This window comes from Cherax quadricarinatus, chromosome 4 (genome assembly GCF_038502225.1).
Source record: "Cherax quadricarinatus isolate ZL_2023a chromosome 4, ASM3850222v1, whole genome shotgun sequence".
NCBI classification, from domain to species: Eukaryota; Metazoa; Arthropoda; class Malacostraca; order Decapoda; family Parastacidae; genus Cherax; species Cherax quadricarinatus.
Window position 1 is genome coordinate 19,901,469 of NC_091295.1, and position 14,872 is coordinate 19,916,340.

General features: G+C 37.4%; 2 protein-coding genes across 5 annotated transcripts in view; one reads left to right on the top strand and one right to left on the bottom strand.

The window, feature by feature from the left end:
* bcn92 (LYR motif-containing protein bcn92) overlaps positions 1-14,872 on the top strand; it is a 165,966-nt gene that overhangs the window by 68,217 nt on the left and 82,877 nt on the right. The window contains exon 3 of one of the 4 annotated variants that reach the window (XM_070095094.1): positions 3,902-4,565. The exons of 1 other annotated variant lie outside the window; for it this stretch is intronic. In XM_070095094.1, coding sequence (XP_069951195.1) covers positions 3,902-3,922 — 21 coding nt within the window. In that variant the 3' untranslated portion in view covers positions 3,923-4,565. Of the gene's footprint in view, positions 1-3,901; positions 4,566-7,895; positions 14,747-14,872 lie in introns of those variants that run through there. 2 more of the 4 variants (XR_011393298.1, XR_011393297.1) reach the window with 2 other exon arrangements.
* LOC128684172 (apolipophorins) overlaps positions 1-14,872 on the bottom strand; it is a 183,518-nt gene that overhangs the window by 1,934 nt on the left and 166,712 nt on the right. Inside the window, exons 11-12 of the mRNA XM_070095041.1 lie at positions 3,884-3,998; positions 404-507 (exon numbers count right to left, since the gene is read on the bottom strand). Coding sequence (XP_069951142.1) covers positions 404-507; positions 3,884-3,998 — 219 coding nt within the window. The remainder of the gene's footprint in view (positions 1-403; positions 508-3,883; positions 3,999-14,872) is intronic.

The window sequence follows — 14,872 nt, forward strand, 5'->3', positions numbered from 1 at the left end:
TAAATACTGTAAAGAGTTTTTATGAGGATAGTGAGGCTCAGGTTACGGTGTATAGGAGAGAGGGAATAGTAAGAGTAATAGTAGGCCTTAGACTGGGATGTGTAATGTCACCATGGTGGTTTAACATATTTATAGATGGGGTTGTAAAAATAAATGCTAGGGTGTCGGGGAGAGGGGTGGGATTAAATTTTATTATTTTTTTTTATTATTAACATATCGGCTGATTCTCACCAAGGCAGGGTAGCCCGAAAAAGAAAAACTGGTAGAATATTAAGGATTTCAGGATCTTGAACATGCACTCTTGAATTCAGAAAACCTTTATGTCAGAAAACCCTTACAAATGAGAGCTGAGTTTGAGATACTGTACCTGTAACATATTTTTAATCATATTTAAAAAACTAACCTTAAGAGCAAGTTGGGCAATATTTGAGTCTGGACGCCTTACTCGTAAATCATGGGTTTCTTGGCTGTCGAGTCTCAGGTTGTACACACGCCACCTATCCATACCTGCAATGAAGATATCACACTGATTTTCTATTGTGAGAACATGCTGCTATTAACATTACTCTGAGAAAGAAATTAAGTAAACAATGGTTATAATGCCTCCAACTATATCTTAGGAGAATTTATGGTTAATATTGCTAAAGAATTAAGTACTGTTGTCTATCTTAGGTAGTGATAGATTGAGACATGCAGTCACAGAGAGTAAAAATGACAAACTAAAACTTTAGTGTAATACAATAATGTATTATGAAAGAGATCCTACATCTAACCGAGAGGAAATAAAGTACTGTTATTATAAAGTAGAAACCAAAGACTGCCACATCTATAGGTTCAATTAAAACTGGGTTACTTTAGCATATACAGCAAGAATTTACTACACATCAGAAGGAAAGATTAATTTTAGAAAAAATAATGACATTACCCTAGTCTTAGGTTGATTTATTTTTTTCTTTTAGCTTAACCAGAGGCTTGGCCTGTTAACTGAAAAGTCTGTGAATGGTTACACTGTTAAATGCGGCCTCCTGAGAGTTGTATGTAGCATAAAATACATGTAATTAGCAACATACCAAAAATCATTAACAAATGAATCAATATCCTTAAAGATGCACATGTACAGTAAATCCTCGATATAACAGACTTAAAATTGGAGGCAAAAATCCAGTGGTTAAATTGTACTATTTAACTCCTTTATTTCCAACATGTTTGTAATATACATTATGCAAGTGCATTTTTTTTTTTTTATGTTTTCAACATTCTGATATAACAGACCTTTGGACAATCCTCCTATCAGACTTATATTGAGGGTTTATTGTATTTATTATAAAGCTAAGCAACTGCCTGATTTCACATTAAGAATTACAATACAGTATCAACACAAAGGTCCCAGTGTTATACTACAGCTGTATAAACCACTGATAAAGCTTAGTGTATGTGGTGCAATTCTGGTTTTATACTGCAGAATGGATATTTTCTGAATAGGAGAAATGTCTTATTTCCTTAGCTGTTGGAGTGTGAGCAGGGTAATATTTAGTTTAGGGATTCAGGGAAACCGGTTATTTTTATATAGCCGGACTTGAGTCCTGGAAATGGGAAGTACAATGCCTGCATTTTAACCCTTTCAGGGTCCAAGGCCCAAATCTGAAGTGGTGCCCCAGTGTCCAAGAATTTTCAAAAAAAAAAATTATTTTTTCTTATGAAATCGTAGAGAATCTTTTTGTGAAGGTAATAAAACAAAGTACGAAATTTGGTGGAAAATTGACGAAATTATGCTCTCGCGAATTTTGATGTGTCAGCGATATTTACGAATCGGCGATTTTGCCGACTTTGACTCCCATTTTAGGCCAATTACATTATTCCAATCAACCAAATTCTTAGCTATTTCACTAGTATTACTTCTATTCTATCGATTGAGCACAAGAAATCGCCAAGTCAACTGTTTCAACTACAAAATAAAGTGATCGGAAATTGTTAATTTGGCCAATTTAACACAAAGTTCAAAATATTCCAATTTCAAAATAGGCTCCAGAATAAACAATGTAGGTATTCCTGGAACTAAACTAACATTTCCTCTGTTCATTAGTTACATTTTGAGGCTTTACAAATAAATTCCATTTTGATTTTTTATTCACATAATGAATTTTTATTCACACCAAAAAATAGAAGATTTACTGTTATGCAATACTGTAATAATTGTATAAATATCATCACCATATTTGTGAATGTATATTAGACCCACCAGCTGGCGTGTATTAGACGTGTGAGGTCGTTTGTTTACTCTTGAATATCGGCAAAAATTTAACATTTCCGCTACTTTGAGCTCAGTTTCAAGCCATTTCCAGTGCTAAAACCAATCAAAACCATCTCTATTTCTGTAATATGTCTTCCATTCTATCAAATGAGACCAAGAAATTGCAAATACAACTATAAAAAACATACGAAAAAACACTGCAAAGTCGCTGTTTTAATCGAAAAATCATGATTTCAGTTTTTTCTCTCATTATACACAGTGTGCTGCAGGATCTGTTTTATGTGGTGCACACATACCACATAGATGTATTCTCTCATATCTAGGCCCAAATGTACCACTCACAGTTTATCAGAGTGAGTTGAGCTCATGGCGTAGATCTATGGTTTGGACCCTGAACGTAAAGCCGTAGATCTACGGGACGGACCCTGAAAGGGTTAAAGGAGGGGTTTGGGATATTGGCAGTTTGGAGGGATATGTTGTGTATCTTTATATGTATATGCTTCTAAACTGTTGTATTCTGAGCACCTCTGCATAAACAGTGATTATGTATGAGTGAGGTGAAAGTATTGAATGATGATGAAAGTATTTTCTTTTTGGGGATTTTCTTTCTTTTTGGGTCACCTGCCTTGGTGGGAGGTGGCCGACTTGTTAAAAAAAAAAAATTATCATAGGAGCAAGGCAGGTTTAATGGGAATGCACTCAAGATATTTCAAATGCTGTCATAAAATTAAATAGTATAGCATATTGTGTTATATACCACAGGCATACTGTAGCAAATGTGAAGTAATTTAATAATGTTGAAAGTGGTAGCACCATACAATACTGATCATGACTGCTCCAAGGAATGCAGCTTTATAAAAAGGATCCCTAAGCAAGATTTAGGTTAAGGACAATAAATTTAACATCATGGAAAAGAATTATCATGAATAAAATTTTGTAATTATGTGATTTTAGCTCAGTTTTAAGGCAGTAAATGCAGTACTCTGAAAAAATAACCCAGTTAATAAATCAAGGCCAGTATCAGTGCTACCCTAACTTAATGAAATTAGCTAAATAATGTTCCTTCCACAACACTGACTGGTATGGAGTTATGATTAAAATAAATATATCTCATAATGAACAATACACCAGGAATAAAAATTAATGCTAACAAAACTATAATCTTTCATAACCAAACTTAATAATTATGGAATAAATATGTATCGTTACATAGAAATATGCCAGTCTCTTGAAAAGAAAATTTATAGTGGTGGCAACACCTTTCATAGAGGCTTTGGTCTTACCAAACTGATTTAAAATAACTGTTAATTTTAAAAATTTAATTTGAAACTCTTCACCCCTCCTTCCCATATGGTGGTAAAGACAAATTTAAAACATCCTGAAGTGTCAGTCACACAAGGTTAACTAACATTTTTTTTATTTACGTCTGAATATGATAAAAAGAATAATTAGCAACTCTGGCATATAGTAGCAAGCAGACCTCCTCAAGGTTTAGTTCTCTACTGGAAATGCAGAATTACTGACGGTTCACTATATATCAAAAGAATAGGCATAAACAGTATTCATATTTATCTAAACATTGAACATTAAATTAATCTTCCAAAAATTTAACCTGACAAAAATAATTCTTACCAACAGTGTTCCTTACAGCCTTGGGTCGACCTGGACTGAACAAAAGCAGTTCAGGGGTGAGAGTAAAGAGTGAAAGCCGACGTTGCACCATCTCCCTTGGCAGGGTCTCAGTAAACTATAACATAAGGAATAACACAACGGTTACATCTTTATATTGTAGGTGCTCTGAAGATTTACATGAATGGTTTCCTTCTTTAGGTTACTTTGCTTTGGTGGTAAATGGCCAATGTTAAAAAAAAAACAGAGAGGGGGGAAAAGTTCTGTCAATCTTTGTTTAAATAAAGAAAAATTGATACCTTTATTTTGTAGGATCTCCCTCAAGTGAACTTCCTACACATCAGTTAATTTGTCTTAGACATTATCCTTATGTTGAGTGCACTAATTTTCTATGTACAGTTACTTGCTAGATTCTCTTGCTTTGCTTAATAAGAGCGTTACATAAAGTTGTTAAAATAGGATTCTGAGTGGGCCTTTTCTAGGGATGTGCTTATCATTAACCTTTTAATTGTGTCCTACATACTAGTATGCAGGTGATGCAGATGTGTCTGATATACAATTTGTCACACCCAAAAATATTTTTGACATCAGCACAACCCTTTGGGTTTTCTACAATCTCTTCAGACCATTAAAAAAATTTAAGGCCATATTAGTCCAGTGCATCATAGTTATCTACACACGTGATGACTGTGTTCGATGTACAGTGGTCCCTCAGTAATTGTCCGGCCTGAGCCATTTTGGAAATAATCCCGTTATTTCGTCTAAACATTGGCTCGCAAATGATCCGTAAACTCGCTAATCGTCTTTTGTCCTGGACGCGTACTCACGGCTCTGAGCCGTTCCCAGCGAGTGTGCCATTGTTTACCAGTGAGCGACGGTCCCCTCACGTGTTCATATGAAATATTTCATAATATTCCATTCATTTTAGTGCTTGCAAGTGCTAAATAAGCTACCATGGCTCCAAAGAAAGCTCCTAGTGCCAAACCTTTGGTAAAGAAGGTGAGAAATACGATTGAATTTAAGAAAAACATCATTGCAATATGAAAGGAGCAAGAGTTTCAGCAGGAAGAGCAACAGATTGCAGCTCAGAATCTTGCTGCAGAGGAGGAGGAAGAGAGATGGAAGAAGGTGCCTTCTTCAGAAATTAAGGAGATTTTTGAAATGTGGGGTAGGATGGAAAAATTTATGGAGAAACATCACCCTGAGAAGGATGTTGCAAGCCATATCGGCAACTTGTACAGTGACAGAGTCTTGGCCCATTTCAGGGAAGTTTTAAAGAGATGCCAGAAACAGAGCTCTCTGGACAGTTTTTTTGCGAGACAGGACTCCAGTGACTCTCAAGCTGGTCCTGGTGGCATTAAGAAACAGGGAAGTAACCCCAGAAAAGGACTTGGTACCTGAAGTGTTGATGGAAGGGGATTCCCCTTCCAAACAGTAATTCAATGTCTCTCCTCCTCCAGTCTTCCATACACTAAGAAGAATCGCCAATAAAGGTAAGTGTTATGTTGTTAATGTTTCATTCATCATGTCCCATTGTATTGTTTATGTACTACATCTATATTTCATGTAAAAAATTTTTTTGTTTTAATACTTCTGGGTGTCAGGAATGGATTAATTGTATTTACATTATTTCTTATGGGGAAAATTGATTCGAAAATCGTCTATTTCGATAATAGTCCCACTTCCAGGAATGGATTATGGACGATAATTGAGGGACCACTGTACTAGTATGCCTATCTAACATAAGTAAACACTGAAACTGTTCCACCACCAGCTTTGCTACCAGAAAACAGGTTGTGAAACTGGCAAAAAAGATGACTAATTCATCCCAAATTTATTAGTTTCATGATACTGACAGTGGAATTCAGGCACAAAGCACACTATGATGATGATGACAATGATGATGATTGATGATAATCTTTATTTCTACAAGTACAGACACTCCTTGCTTAATGACAGAGTTCCATTCCTAAGACTACCTCGGTAAATGAATTCATTGCTAAATGAAGAACCACCCCTTACCGATACTTCAAGCATTTATGACAATTATGAATTATTGTTATTATTATGTGAGCAAATTACCTGCAGGAGGTTTACAGGGCATTACCTGAATTATTACCTGCAAGTAATTTGGGTGAGATAAGTGGGACTTAAGTCACACTAGGTTGCAGGACTGTACCTCCCTCGATTCCCATTTCATCACCACTCACAAAAAAAGCTAGACCTGACATTAAATTAATAATTACAGTATTAAAACCAGCTATTCTGGTAAATTAAAATTGAGGACTGTATATGATTAGGCTTGCTGGGTACACAAAAGAAACTGGTATTATCATTTACCATTTAATTGCTGTAGAAGGCTCACACCATAACCTGCCTGACACCTAGACCCTACACTGGCCAGCTAGAGATCTAAATGCAAGGACTAATGGCAATGTACATTTCCCTATGAGTGATGTTCATATCCATTATCTTCCAACATCCACATGTAATTCTTGAGGTCCAGCAAATTTCCTATCCCAATTCTTCAGCAGGGGACATTAACATGGGTTTGTAATTACATATTCAGGTCGAAACCTCCCAATTTGGCTTGGAAGATGCCAGATTATTAGTAGAATTTCCCACAACAACCAGTGTTCACAAATTACAAATGGCGTCCTCCCTTTGTGGCGTCACTCCCCCGGCTGTTCTGCCTCCCCCCACTTGAAATTTCTTGAAGGGTCCAAATAGCATCATATTTTAATATCCAATTATTATATTATTCATTTTATATGTTCTATATTTAGGAAATTATGTAAAAAATTTCCACAACAACCATTGAAAACATTTTATTCTCAATCAAGAAAAGGTCTAAACATGACCCTGTTGTTAAAAGCCTTGAAACTGGGCACTGTTATATCATCTTTGTGTGTGTAGGACCTTTTGGGCATTTTCTTCCAAAAAAGTCCAGTTTCATCAACATTAAAGATCTGTTCTGGATGGTATCCGCCTTTCTAGGTGTTCTAGTGGCCCCCTCTGTAATTAGTATTTTATTACATGTAAACCACACAATAACCAAAATCTGTAAACCCCACATTGTAATCCTTATAGAGAATAAACTTTGATTTGATTTGATTCTCGATGATTTTATCAAATTGGTCAACAAATCTTCTCTGCTGCCTCTGCGTTTGCCACCTCACCACTGATACCCCTATTATGCAAGTTGAATCTCTGACGAAACCACTGAAACCATCCACTGCTTGTCGTAAATGTTTCCGTTGATTCCTCACCTTCATGTGCCTTCAAAGTCTCAAAGATACTGCATGCCTTGGCTTGAAATGTTAACCCTTTGAGTGTCGAGGCCCCTGCTCACAAACTTGCTCATAGTGTTGAAGAATTTAAAAAAAAAAATTGTTTTTTTCTTATGAAATGACAGAATCTTTCATTCCATCAAATGAGACCAAGAAAACGAGAATACAACCATAAATACCATACAAAAGTACACCGCAAAGTCACTGTATTAAACCAAAACACGGTCGCATTTTTTTTCATTATACACTGCTTGCTGCAGGGTTTTTTTCATACTGTGCACACTGATCACACAGACTCATTCTCTCATATGAAGGCCTACCAGCTTTCTCCCGGAAGATTTGAAACTGCTAGAATTTTGGCATAGTATTACGGGACTGACACTGGCTTCAAGAAGGGGCCTACAGTCCAATTAATTGTTGCCCTTTTGTGAATTTCTTCAGTTTTGGTGCACAAGATGAAGTATTTTATCTAGTTCCTATATATATTTGTCAATACATTTTTGCTAATTATACTGTAAAAAACCTCAAGATGCCTATAACAATTGGTGCCATATACAGTGGACCCCCGGTTAACGATTTTAATCCGTGCAAGAGGGCTCATCGTTATGCGAAATAATCGTTATGCGAATGAATTTTCCCCATAAGAAATAATGGAAATAAAATTAATCCGTGCAAGACGCCCAAAAGTATGAAAAAAAAATTTTTTTACCACATGAAATGTTAATTTTAATACACACAAACTGAAAAAGGCATGCACAATTACATGACACTTACTTTTATTGAAGATCTGGTGATGATTGATGGGATGGGAGGAGGGGAGAGCATTATCTTCTTACTGTTTAGAAGGGGAATCCCCTTCCATTAGGACTTGAGGTAGCAAGTCCTTTTCTGGGGTTACTTCCCTTCTTCTTTTAATGCCACTAGGACCAGCTTGAGAGTCACTGGACCTCTGTCGCACAACAAATCTGTCCATAGAGCTCTGTACCTCCCGTTCCTTCAAGACTTTCCTAAAATGGGCCATAACATTGTCATTGAAATAGTCACCAGCACGGCTTGCAACAGCTGTGTCAGGGTGATTTTCATCTATAAAGGTTTGCAGTTCAACCCACTGTGCACACATTTCCTTAATCTTTGAAGTAGGCACAATGGATTCCACAACTGGCATAGGCTTCTCAGGGTTAGCCCCAAACCCTTCAAAATCTTTCTTAATTTCCATACTAATTCTCACCCTTTTTACCACAGGGTTGGCACTAGAAGCTTTCTTGGGGCCCATGGTCACTTATTTTCCAGAAACAGCACCGAAAACACTGTAATAATACGAAATATTCCGAGTGTATGCTTGGATGTTACCGCGGAGGCTGGCTGGTAAACAATGGGACGGCCGGCACATGTGAGGGCACATTGGACGCGTCTCGGACGAAAATCGGTATGCGGGTTTTTAATCGGTATGCGCGGCAAAAATTTTGCGATAAAAGTAATCGTTATGCGGAAAAATCGCTATGCGATGCCATCGTTATGCGGGGGTCCACTGTACTGGATACCCCACACAAACATCCCAAACTTCAGTGAGAATCTAAAGTCACTAATAACAAACAGACAAATGAACAAGCACCACCTTCTCTTAGCTGGAGACTAAAATATCAACCTTGGCCTACCAGATGATCAGACTGTAACTGATTTCATCAACAATATGAACAACACACTTCTCATACCAACAATAACTAAACCAACCAGGCTGACTGAGACAAGTGCAACCATAATAGACCACATATAGGCCAATATACTAGCCCCCCTTAAATCAGAGATAATCACAGACAGCACTACTGACCACTACTCAACCTTCCTCTTAACAAACATTAGTAAGCCACCACTTGAATACAACAAAGTTTCATTTAGACTCCATGACGAGGCCTCAATAAGGAATTTCACAGCAGACCTAGAGACTGTTGACTGGCCTACAGAATTCTCCAATGCCAATGGTATTGATGATTGGACAGACATTTTTCTTAACAAAATACTTAGACTATACAACAAACATTGTCCTATAAAAACGAAACAGATCACGAATAAATGGCTTGGTTGCCCATGGCTAACCAGCACCATTCTGAAATCCATTGATAAGAAACACCAATATGAAAAGCAATATAGACAGGGCTTAATACAGAAAGATATTCTTAAACAATATTCAACAGTTCTCACCAAATTAATAAAGCAAGCCAAACAACTGTACTACTCCAGCAGATTCACTGACACAAGAGGAGATATAAAAAAGACCTGGAAAACATTTTCCCAGACTCTGGGGACCCACAAACTGAAAAAAAACAAGAATATTGTTCTAACTAAACCTCATGAAACACCACTGCATCCCACTGATACAGCTAACAAGATAAATGACTTCTTCTCAAACATAGGATCTAATCTTGCCAGTAAAATCCCACATACCAATGCCCGTGCCGGGGACTACCTAGATGGGAATTTCCCAAATTCCTATCTTGCACCAACTGAGCCCACGGAAGTCACCGTGATCATAAAGTCACTTAAAAATAACTCGGGGAATCTGTCTCACGTCCCACCATTACAGTGGACCCCCGGTTAACGATATTTTTTCACTCCAGAAGTATGTTCAGGTGCCAGTACTGACCGAATTTGTTCCCATAAGGAATACTGTGAAGTCGATTAGTCCATTTCAGACCCCCAAACATACACGTACAAACGCACTTACATAAATACACTTACATAATTGGTCGCATTCGGAGGTGATCGTTATGCGGGGGTCCACTGTATTGTACAAGCAAGCGGCCCATGTCCTTTTGCATGCTATTACATTACTTTTTAACAAGTCACTAGAAACTAGCACTTTCCCGACACTACTCAAGACAGCAAGGGTTACACCAATACATAAAGGTGGTGACCCTACAGACGTAAACAACTATAGGCCAATATCAAACTTACCATTGCTTTCCAAAATCTTTGAGAAGCTCGTGCACAGGAGACTATATTCATTTATAACGTCACAAAACATACTCAACCCCTGCCAATTTGGATTCAGGAAAAATAAAAGCACTAATGATGCAATTATAAAAATGCTAGACCTGCTTTACACAGCATTGGAAAATAAGGAATATCCGCTAGGAATTTTTATTGACCTAAGAAAAGCGTTTGACACAGTAGACCACGGCATCCTACTCCACAAACTTGACCACTATGGTATAAGAGGCCATGCGCTTGCATATTTTAAATCCTACCTTTCTAATAGGTATCAGTATGTCACCATTAAAGACACAGCCTCATCAATATGGCCATTTGAAACTGGAGTTCTGCAGGGAAGTGTCCTTGGACCCCTGCTCTTCCTCATTTACATCAATGATCTTCCAAACATATCCCAACACCTGAAACCCATTCTCTTTGCTGACGACACGACTTATGTCATCTCCCACCCTAATCTTGCCACCCTCTACACCATTGTTAATGAGGAGCTGCTCAAAATATCGGCTTGGATAACAGCCAATAAACTTACACTTAGCACTGGCAAAACCTACTATATTATGTTTGGTAGCAGAGCAGGTGTTGCGCAACTTAACATTGAGATCAACAACACTCTAATTGCCAGACATAATGAGGGCAAATTCCTTGGCCTATACCTCGACAACAACCTAAATTTCAGCACCCATATCCAACACATAACAAAAAAAGTATCCAAAATGGTGGGAATCCTCTCCAAGATACTATACTATGTGCTGCAAACTGCCCTTCTCACACTATACCATTCACTTATATATCCATACCTCACCTATGCTATCTGTGCTTGGGGTTCAACTGCAGCAACACACCTAAAGCCAATAATAACCCAACAAAAATCCGCAGTAAGAATAATCACTAAATCCCATCCCTGGCAACACACCCCCTCACTCTTCATAGATCTAAACTTACTCTCTGTTCAGAACATCCACACTTACTACTGTGCAATCTATATCTACAGGACCTTAAATTCCAATATTAACCTTGACCTAAAATGCTTTCTTGATAGTTGTGACAGGATCCACAGGCATAACACCAGACACAAACATCTCTATGACATTCCCCGTGTTCGACTAAACCTTTACAAAAATTCAATGTATTTCAAAGGACCTAAAATCTGGAACACCCTACCTGAAAACTCTAGAACTGCAGACACATTCATCACTTTCAAAACTACAGTTAGAAAACATCTTATCTCCCTGATACACCCCGACAACTAACTACATGATAACCACCTGGTGGTTCACAATTACACTCACTCACTCACTGACTATAAACCTAGAAATACTAACCTTAATCTTAAAATAATAAATTCTAACTAGTCATAAGTTTGTCTATGATACTCCAATAAAGACACTTTGTATTGTGCCAAAACAAAAGCATTCACATTGCTAAACTCACAAATTATGATGTAGTCACTTAGCCTTAATACCATAATCTGTAAGGATTTAATGTTAAGAATTAATCAAAGTCTGCCCGAAATGACTAGCCATGCTAGGTGTCTTAGTGGCCCCCTCTGTAATTAGTATTTTATAACATGTAAACCACACAGTACCCAAAACCTGTAAACCCCACATTGTAACCCTTATAGAGAATAAACTTGAATTGAATTGAATAAGATACCTCAAACAACAACTGGGAAAAGACTGAGAAAGGACTGATTTACTGAAAATGCCCTTTGGCAGTAAGGTATTCCTATATGGGACGACGTAAGGTTGTTTGGACACTTGGTGCCGAAAAAACAATGCTTATACGAATTTCTCATGGGTTCCTTTCCTCTAAATATCTTCTCTTTATTTCACAAAAAATAAAATTTGTTAGTTCTTGGAATGTTGCAAAAATCTGCCCTTTACTCCCACATAAATCCCCAAATATTTGGAATACAGTGGACCCCCGCATAACGATTACCTCCGAATGTGACAAATTATGTAAGTGTATTTATGTAAGTGCGTTTGTACGTGTATGTTTGGGGGTCTGAAATGGACTAATCAACTTCACAATATTTCTTATGGGAACAAATTCGGTCAGTACTGGCACCTGAACATACTTCTGGAGTGAAAAAATATCGTTAACCGGGGGTCCACTGTATGTCCAAAAATGTACCATCAGAAATTAGAGAAATCACTATTTTACAATTTCTGTGAATATTATTCCACTTAATTAAGTAATAAAGGCTTACCTTAGCAAAATAAGTGAATAAGTTACTTCCGAGATATTGGCCTGGAGCGCCGGCCGGCCCGTCATCTCGAAAAAAAAAAAAATTCGCAAAAATTGCGTTTGTTTTGGTGGTTTTCTTAGTAAACTGATGTTCTAGTGCAGTTATCCTCTTCAAAACAGTTTTCTATCACTGAAGGCCAAAGAATACGACATGGAGACAAGTACAGTAACTCATTTATATCGAAATATTGCTGGTGGACTCTAACCATATTATGACCTATTTTATTCAGTCTAGAGTATATAACATGTTTGTATGTTATTTATAGTGTTTATTATATCATATTACATCAATTTTGATAGATAAATAAGCTGTAGAGTTGATATAAGCATAATAATGAAGTGATTTCTCCTGGCTCTCTGGAGCGGGAATACTGGCAGTGTTCCCAGATGCTTCCTGATTGGCTGGAAGTCTATGTATAAGCTCCGCCTACTCTTATATGATGCCAAATAGTCAATTATTATATTAGAAAGAATAATGCAAGAAAAAGCGATAAAAAACAAGGAAAAAATATCAAAAAGTATAGGGGCTGTGAGCAGACGCGCTACCCATATCGCCGTCACCATACCTGATATAAATGACTATAATTTCTTGTAGAAATGTCGTAGAACATTGATTATTGTACCATTGTGTTGCCAAAGAGTTAAGCTATTTTTCTATATGAATAATTCAATTTCCATAATTTTTCAAATTTTTTTTTTAAAGCGTGCAAAAAATTTTGGATCACCCCCTTCAAAGCCATAATATTATGGCACCAACACTGAAAGGGCTAAAAGGCTCATTGACATTCTTTTTGTATCTGGTCGTCAAACCAGATCACCAGTAATTTCTGCATTTCATGACTGAGGCCTTCCCACTGCCTAGTTATTATGGCTTGAAATCCTGTTGATGCTTTCACTGCCTCTTTCACTCTATCTTTATCCTTCAAGATAATGGAAATGGTAGAATGTGTCATCTTCAAGTCACAAGCTATCACTTGAACTTTCTTACCAGCTTCATATTCATTTATAATCTTCATTTTTCACCTCAAGATCGATAGCCTTCCTTTGTTTCTTGGCGCTTCCTTCAAGTGGAGTCAGGATCTTCATTTTTGCCAACATCTTGTACTATGGGGTGCACAATAAAGTACAAATTTGTGCAAATATGTAGTCCTGGAGACTGTGACAGCTAGTGTACTGAGTGGCTGTGGGAATAAGACTTGAGATGCTTGATGATGAGATGCTGCACTGCCTGTTTCCATGGCCCAAGTTATTGAATGGCATGCAATACCAACTGGTTGGAGAGCTGGTTGTAACTCTGAGCGGTTGGTAAACGACTATGTCACTAAGTGAGGAGTGTCTGTATATGATATAACTATTACAGATCTAGCTGACATACTATATAGAAAGCCCCTGGTTATGCAGAGCATTCTGGGCAACATAGGTTAATCTTTTCCCCTAGCCCTTTCAGTGTCACAACACCTGCTCGCAAGTTTGCTTCCAGGATCGAAGAATTAAAAAAAAAATGATTTTATTTTATAAAAGAATAGATTATCTTTTTCTGTAGGTAATAAAACCAAAACTAAAAAATTTGATAAAAAATTTACGGAATTATTCTCTTGTAAAGTTAACCGTCTCAGTGATTGTTATGGGGCTATAGGACCCAACATGTATTTATAAGTAACAGTTACTCTGGAATACCTAATTATATTGAATTGATGGGGACTTAGCTCTAAATGTCATAAGGACTGATCACCCTTAGGACTGAGAGGCAACTGGGTCAAGCCTTTTTTCTCAATATAATAGGTTATACTATAGACACACAAACACACAATTTAAATAAGTAATTTATGAAGTTGTATTTCTTTTGTAAAAGTAAAATTAAGGTGTGGTAGAATTGTGGTAACTGGAGAATTGTGCTTGGCAACAGTCTTTTGTTTTGGTGGGTGTGGGAGGAGCTTAGCTAGGCTCCCCCCTCCCCCACTCTCTCTCTCTCCTTTTGTTGACATGGAGGTGGCAGGACCTCTGGGTCCTTTTTTCTATCTTTTTGGGGCATTATGTGTGCTCCAGGGGTGAGTTTTTATAACTTAAGTTGTGACCACCATACCCAGGGTGAATAAAGTGTGTCAAAACAATGGTTAGCCCAGAGTTAGTCAAGAAGAGAGAAGGACAAAGTTGCTGAGATGCACCATGTGGGAGACCAGCTAAGGAGTGTGTAGATTTTTGTTTTGAAAATGTGAAGCTGTGATTGTATCTTCTGTACATATCTATTTAGAATACAGTTATATTTTTATAGTAGTTTACATAACCTGTGAAGAGGGCTGGTGAAAAGATATCAGACACTCTCAAGATGATCAGCCATGATGTAAGTATTACCCCTAGACAGATAAGGCCATTAAGTAAAAGCTACCCCATACTAGAACATGTAGTGAGAGCCTTACTATCAAAGTATTAAGACATACCAACGTAACATGGGAGCTTGACCCGGAGA